Source organism: Cervus elaphus, chromosome 12 (genome assembly GCF_910594005.1).
Source record: "Cervus elaphus chromosome 12, mCerEla1.1, whole genome shotgun sequence".
Lineage (NCBI taxonomy): Eukaryota > Metazoa > Chordata > Mammalia > Artiodactyla > Cervidae > Cervus > Cervus elaphus.
In genome coordinates, this window is record NC_057826.1 from 76,085,463 (window position 1) to 76,094,029 (window position 8,567).

General features: G+C 36.6%; 1 gene segment (V, D, J or C); it reads left to right on the forward strand.

The window, feature by feature from the left end:
* The first annotated feature begins 6,835 nt into the window (after positions 1–6,835).
* Positions 6,836–7,416, forward strand: LOC122705749. The segment is given in 2 exon segments: positions 6,836–6,917; positions 7,034–7,416. Coding segments are annotated over 2 exon segments (420 nt in total).
* The last annotated feature ends 1,151 nt before the right edge of the window (positions 7,417–8,567 follow it).

Consider the following 8,567-nt stretch of genomic DNA (forward strand, 5'->3'; position numbering starts at 1 on the left):
ACATTGTAAACCAACTACCCTTCATTTAAAAACTGATGTATATTAAAATTGCCATTAAAAGTATTCAAGAGTTGAAAGGATAGCTAGAAAATCTATTAAAGGGTAACTAGTGAATATATTTACAGTATTATTATGTTATCAAAGTTAATATTATTAATTATAAAAATATATTAGTGAATACCAGCTATAAAATATATTATCATACTATCAAAGAGCTTGTTTTGATTTCAAAATATCTCCTTCAAATCAACAAGAAAATAAACAAATTGATAGAAAAGACAAAAGTCTGAAATAGGCATTTGATAATAGAAGATATTCAAATGGTCAATAAACATGTCGTTCCCATAAGATGCATAAGCTGACATAGCTAATTTATACTGGTAGAAGTCAGAATACTGTTTTAAATGGGTCAGTATCATAAAGGGAACTCTGAAGGGCTGGTAAGGCTCTGTTTCTTGATCTGAGTGTTGTTTATAAAGGTGTTGGTTATGTGAAAATTTACCTTGCTGTACCCTTATATTACATTTTCTTATATGAATATAAAACTCCAATAAAAACTAAAATGATACATAATGATTTCTTATTAATTATTAGTTATAAGGTACCAGTAAACTAAAACTAAATTTCAGGTGTTTTCATTCTAGTTTTCCTTTTCTGCTACTGAAGTATTTAAGTAAGAACACATTTGTGAAACAAGCATGACTTCTGACCATGTGTAAGCATTGACTTTCTATTCATAGACCATCGATGAGAAATGTGTCATTTGTTTTTTTCATCTATCCGAGGTACAAATGTGTGATTTTGATGTTAGGTATGTAGTATCAGGACTTCCCTGCTGGTTCAGCAGTAAAGAATCTGCCTGCAATTCAGTAACCACAGGAGTCTCGGGTCGACCCCTGGGTCAAGAAGATCCCCTGGAGGAGGGCATAACAACACACGCTAGTATTCTTGCCTGGAGAATCCCATGGACAGAGGAACCTGGAGGGCTACAGTATATAGGGTCAGAAAGAGTCAGACATGACTGAAGTGACTTCGCACGCATGCAACACATGTAGTATCAAGGTACCAACACGTTGACATTTGGCATTATTAGGAAAAGTAGAAAACTCTAGTGAATAGGAAGGGTGATAAATCGCTCAGGATGCTTACATCTTATTGATTACAATAGAGTTCACGCTGATCCCAAGCTATGAAAGTCTGGGGAAGGTACGCATTTTTCTCTAGGAACATTGCTAACAAACAGAATACTGGGATTCTGGTAAGGATGAAGTAAATCTACTTGTAGACAATGAACAGTACCTGCCATATCCTTAAATATTAAAGGGCTCCTGAAACACTGTGGCATGCTATGCAGTCAGTGAGATTTATTAGCCAACATCTTAATCGCTAACACTATCCCAGAATCTGGTGCTTGGTTCTGGTTTGCTGTAACAACAGATAGGAAGTTCATCTTGTCTTTGGACTTCAAAGTCTGGTGAAATGCAAGAGAGAGAGGAACATTTATAAAGGAGCTTTGGAATGATTATCTTTACACTCCCTTTTATTTAAGGAAGCAATAGCCTCTGTGAAAATTCCTTCCACACGGCCTTAACTGAAAACTTACCGGTATAATATATTTCTCTCTCTCGTGGTTGCTCCTTAGTCTCTCTCATCTAAAACATTTTGAATTTAGAGATGGGAGCAGCATTCTCTTCACAATCACACCCATGCAAAAATAGACTCTTGTCTTTGTTCTCAGTCTCAAACAGAGCCCTCAATCATTGACAGTCCAGGAAAGAGAGATTTCCATTCTGAACTGTACTTATGAGAAGAGTGCATTTGACTACTTCCCTAGTGGCTCAGACAGTAAAGTGTCTGCCTACACTGCGGGAGACCCGGGTTCCATCCCTGGGTAGGGAAGATCCCCTGGAGAAGGAAATGGCAACCCACTCCAGTATTCTTGCCTGGAGAATCCCATGGGCAGAGGAGCCTGGTGGGCTATATTCCATGCGGTCACAAAGAGTCAGATATGACTGAGCACGTGAGGAATATTAAAGGAATGGTATCAGCAACATCCTGGTAAAGGCCCTGCACTCTTGATAACCATGTTTGGTTGTGAATAAAAAGGAAGACTCACAGTTTCCCTCAATAAGAGTGTCAAACAGCTTTCACTGCACATCACAACTTCCCAGCCTGGGGACTCAGCCGCATACTTCTGAGCAGAAAGTGCTCCCCATGCACCTGCAGCCTGTACCCAAACATGCAGCTGAGATTCCAGACACACCCTGACATGTAGATGAAATATACTCACAGACACACACATGTATATCAGTTTGTGCATAAAAGTTTTAATATATTTAAGAAAATTGAAATTATATAGAATTTATTCTTTGATCAAAAGTGGGATTGACTTAGAAAATCAATAGCAAAATGACATCTTGAGAAATGTCCAGTATTTCAAATTGAGGCATTAAAATTTACAATAACCCGTAGGTTAAAGAAATAATACTTAGCTATTAGAAAATATAGTGGAAAAAAAAAAAAGAAAAAGAAAATATTGTGAAAGAAAATATAGTGAGAACATATACATATAAATGTTATGAGATGCAGCTAATATAGGAGGAATTTCTCTTTTAAATACCTATACTACTAAAGAAAAAGGCTGCAAAACAATTATCTAAGCTTTCAACAAAAAAGATAGCAAAAGAAGAACAAATTACAACTAATATAAACTGAAATAAGAAAATAATAAAATTGTCTGATTGGTAAAACTGAAATAGAATAATAGAAATAAACATGAGATACAAAGTTAATTTTGCTAAAATGATTATATTCCTAAAAAATTATATTCCTAGATAGAATTATCATAGTGAAAAAAGAGAAAACACAAATTAGAAATATAAAGAATGAAAAAGTAAACAATAGATGCTGCAGTGTTAAAAGGATAGAGTACCTCTGCTGTCCACCTGAAACTATCACAATATTGCTAATTGGCTATAGTCCAATACAAGATAAAAAGTTCAACAAAAATGAATAAAAGGAGATAATAAAAAAATCATTAACAAGATAATGCTACCGACTCATCCCAAGTGGGGATGTGAGAAAGTGGGGAAATCTAATTTTTTGGCAAAGGTACAATGACTATTCAATGGAGAAATGATAGTCTTATGAGCAAATGATTTAGGGACAATTGGATATTCCTAGGCAAATAACTGAATCTTGGCCTAAATCTTACACCTTATACAAAAATTTGAGGAAAGTCGCAAAATGGACCATATAGCCAACTGTAAAATCCAAAACTATAAAACTTTGAAAAAAAAAAAACAAACTTCAGGACCAAGTGTTGGACAAAATGGTTTTTGTAATGACGTCAAAGCACAATCCATAAAAAATAAAATATTCATCAAAAGTAAAAATGCTTGCTCTGTGAAAGATACTATTAAGAGAATGAAAAAGACAAACCACAGAATAGCAGGAAATATTTTCACGACGTGTTTTCATCAAAGGATGGTGTTCAGAAAACAATGACTGTCTAAACTCAGCAGGAAGAAAACAAGTAGTTCAATTGGAAAATGGTTCACCCAGACATTTCGTGGAAGAGCCATGTGTTAGGGAAATAAGCATGTAAACATATGTTCAACATCATTAACCATCAGGGAAATGCAAATTAAAACCACAATGAAATATCATTTTACATATTTCTTAATGGCTAAAATGAAAAATAATGATGATACCAAGTTCTGGCAATGATGTAGAGAAATTGGATCACTCATACATTGCTGGTAGGTAAATGGAACAATCATTCTGGAAGACAGCTTAGCAGTTCCACATAAACTTAAATATTCACCCACCCTACAATTCAGCAGTCACACTCCTTTATGGGCATTTATACTGGAATAATGAAAAAATTATGCTCACACAAAATTTGTACTTGAATATTCATGGAAACTATATATGTAATGGCCAAAAACTGGAACCCAGCCAAATGTTCTTCATTGTGTGAATAGATAAATATGCTGTGGTACACCCATTCAGTACAATATTATTTATAGATATATCTCAACTTGCTATAAGGTTAAGTGTAAATAAATCATTTTAAGTTGAAAATGTTGTAAGTGGAAAATGCATATAATATACTTAACCTACTGTGCATCAGAGTTCTACCTGACCTAATCTTAAAGGTGTTGCACTGAAAGTGATGCATGAGACAAGTGCTCGGGCCTGGTGCACTGGGAAGACCCAGACGGATCGGGTAGAGAGGGAGGTGGGAGGGGGGATCGGGATGGGGAATACATGTAACTCCATGGCTGATTCATGTCAATGTATGACAAAACCCACTACAATATTGTAAAGGAATTAGCCTCCAACTAATAAAAATAAATGAAAAGAAAAAAGAAAAAAAAACCAGAATGGTTGTATGGGTGTTGCTGCTGCTGCTGAGTCACTTCAGTCGTGTCCGACTCTGTGCGATCGTATGGGTACAGAACGGTTGTGAGTGTATCAGTTGTTCACCCTCATGATCCCAGGGTTGACTGAGAGCTCAGCTTGCTGTTGCTGCCCAGCATCACTAGAGAATGTCATACAGCACGTTGCTAGCATGGGAAAGGATAAAAATTAAAAATACAAAGCATGGTTTCTAGTGAGTGCATATTAGGTTTCTCACTACTGTAACGTGAAAAATCCTAAGTTGATTCATCACCAGTTGGGGACAGTCTGTAGTGATTAAAACAAACTTACTATTGATTCATGCAACAGCCTAGATGGATCTCAATGCTGAGTGAAAAAAAGTATCTCAGAAGACTACATGATACATGCTTACACACCATATTACTACAATTGCATGCATAATGTATGAATCTACTTAAACAGCATTCTCAAAAGGACAAAATATAGAGATGAAAAGATCAGTAGTTGCTAGGAGTTGCAGGGGTGGAGACAGTGTGAAAGTGATATTCTCTAGAGAAATGGAACAATTCTGCATCATGATTTTAGTGATGGTACAAAAATGTATACCTGTGATAAAATTTCAGAGCTATGCATAAAAAAGAGTGTGTATAAAGCTGATATATCAGATTATCATCTGTATTTTAGTAATACTTTATCAGTATCAATTTTCTGGTATATATATAATATCTGTAATTATATATGCTACATATACAATATCATGCTGCTGCCCAGTTGCCATGGACATTCGTGATCTCTTCTACTTAAATACAAGTAGGTTTGGTCATGCAAACCAGGGCATCAGCTGCCTGTCAGCACTCAGAGGTGAAATGGCACAGAGGAGATGTCTCAACTAAACGTGCACTCTCCTCCATGCATCAGTCGCTAACAACACCGCTCAAGCAACTTAAAAGCAAGGAGTTGGCACTGCTTTAGAGACCTTGTCTGTACTTCCTTTCTACTATTTGTTTGCCTTTGGTTCTTTTATATCAATACATACATTAAAATGGTAAAACCAAATGGAAAATTGACAGCTACATTCAACTGAACAGGTAACAGTTTACAAAATTTCAGTAATCACCTTCTGTGACATTTACTGTGTGCTTGCAGTCTGTAGATACCAAGTTTTGTTGGAGCGCATTATAGTATTATGGCACGGAAAGAACTGACATGCTTATCTTAACTTTACTTAACAAAAAGAAAAAAATAACAAGCAACTAGCTAGTAAGACTGAACACTTTGGGCCAGTGGGACAGAAAAAATAACATGAGGAAAATTCTAAGACACATGATCTAAGAAGTACAATTCTACTTGTGGAAGGAATGGGACTGAATTTCCTGATCCTCCTTAAAGTCTGATAAATAAGATTCAATATCAAGTTTCAAAAGAATAATTATTTTATTCTGGTTATAAATTCATACAAACATAAAAAACAGAATAGACTTTGAAAGTTAGGACTGATGTTTAATCATTTGATGTCAAAATGATTTTATGTATTGAAAAAACCAAATAGAGCCCTAAAACCTATAAAAAAATATGTTAAAAATTTTGAAAAGACTGCCTTTCACCAAAAGTCTGCGAGTTTTTTCAATAGAGTATTTAAATTTTGGATGGAGAAATGTAAGTATAGGCTAAATGAATGACTAGTAAATAAGTAGATTATAAGAAGGGTTCATTGATTATATTAAATCTTACTTTAGTCTGCTCATTTTGTTACAAACAGCATTATTTTGTTCTTTTTCATGGCTGAGGAATTTTATTGTGGGGTTTCCCCAGTGGCTCTGAAGTAAAGAATCCACCTGCCAAGCAGGACACATGGGTTCGATTCCTGGCTCAGGAAGATCCCTGGAAAAGGAAATAACACCCCACTCCAGTATCTTGCCTGGGAAATCCCATGGAAAGAGGAGCCTAGCAGGTTACAGTCCATGGATCCCAAAGAGTCAGACACCACTTAGTGACTACAGAACAACAACAATATCATTGTACATAAGTAACGCATTCTATTCATTTCTCTGTCAAAGTACATTTCATTTTGCTGTAACACAAACTGTAAATCAACCAAACACCAATAAAAATGTAAAAAAAAAAAACAAAAAAATCCTATATTAAATGGGATGGCAAAATTATTCTGTGGAATAATTATAAGTGAAAATCAACTTGTTTGTTCTTTAGTTCCACCCTGTTCAAACCTTTAAAATAATTGCTTTTGCAAAGCCCCCTTTCAGGCTCAGCCTAATTTAAGAAAGAAAAATAGACAAAGAAAGGTTTGTGGTGAGCTAGACTTTTTCCCCTCTCTGTGCACAGACCATGTTACCCATGAACATTAGAACCCCCACTTCCTGTCTGAAGGAGTCACACAGGAACCGGATACTATGTATATGTGCTGCCAGGCACAGAGACACTGAACTCTCAACCTGAGGCAGAACTCAGCACATTTGTGCAGGGGAATCCATGCCTCATGCTGCCCTGGGTGTTCCTGGCCTTCATCTTCTCTGGTAGGTATTCTAAAAGAGAAGCAAATATCTTATGATTTCAGCTTGTTTTTTTTTCAGTCTAATTCCTATACTATTTTATTCACTGCTCCATCTCTGTTTTCTGATTTTCCCCACAGGAGCCAGTGTAGCCCAGAGAGTTACTCAAGACCAGCCAGACATTTCCAGTCAAGTTGGGGAGGTAGTCACCCTGAGCTGTCGATATGAGACACTTCAGAGTAGTTACAACATGTTTTGGTACAAACAACTTCCCAGTGGAGAGATGATTTACCTTATTGGTCAGGGTTCTTCTAGCCAGAATGCAAGGGATGGCCGCTACTCTATAAATTTTCAGAGATTACGTAAATCCATCAGCCTCACCATTTCAGACTTACAGCTGGAAGACTCTGCAAAGTACTTCTGTGCTCTCCGGGAACTCACGGTGGTTGAAGTAATAGGAAAAGCTGAACAAAAACCCCAGAGCTTAATAAAAGAGAGCCCCCTGCTGCGGGACCCAGGCTGAAATACACACCTGCAGACCCCAGACAAGAAATGGTAGTCCTGTGGTTGCTTCATCTGTGGTCTGGATCAGAAGATTTAATTCTAAATAAAAGCTCCTTCTATGTCATTTGGAAGCAGGTGTCCAGAGTAACTTTCTACAGATACATTCTCCTCCTGAATTTTTGACTTTAAATCAGCCACACAGAACATATGTAAAGTTGTCTAAAATTGAAAACTTGCCCCATAATAATATAGAATAGCAGTTTCACCTAAAGAGGCTCACATCACAAATCTGGATCTAGAAGCTGAAATTGTCACGAAAATCATTTCCTTAGTGCTTTCCCCTCAGATTTTGTGTCAGGGCGCAATCAGAGGAGAACCACCAGTGATGTAGAGTAAGAGATTAGTAATAAGGATTAGAACATAGGCAATGGCTAGAACTGGTGGAAGAGTCCATAAAAACTGTTGTATTTGTATTTGGTGTTGAGTTGAATTCACTGTCAGTCAACTTGAGTAACATTCATGAAGGGAAGTTGGATGTGGACAAAAGCATGGACAAACTGTGACATGAATGGAAATATATGAGGACAATGGAACCCACCAAAACTTGTCTTTCTCTAACCTCCTTAGGGCTCACAGTAGTGGGTGAACTTCAGGAGAAGTAGATGTCATTTGCCATCATGCTACATGCATACTTGGTCTGATACAAAGAGAACGTGAGTAAGATATCTGGTGGAAGGTCAAGAGGTTTTAAGTCAACAATAAATTGAACTATCAGAGCAGCAGCAACAGTATGTATTGCCATAGTCCCTGGAGCCCTGTACCAACCTGAGGAACATAGAAACATGCTATTTCATCATAAGTACCTTCCAAAACTTACACAAATCTCTTTCAGGGCCAACCCTAACTCAAAACAATACAGAGAAGCAAATCCTGGGAAATAGATTTTCATATTGTTGAGACTGTACATAATCTGCCATAATAGCTTAACTAGTTAACTTCCCTCGTTAACTAGGCATTCATCAGTACCTCTTTGAACATCACAGCTTTCTAATAAGTACCACAGGAAAACTCTGCTTGCTGTTAATATGATGCAATTATTCTTCATTCAATCAAAACAAGCTGTCTCCTTCAAAGAGAATACCAAGTTCCTTTATCCATTTAAGATTCTTT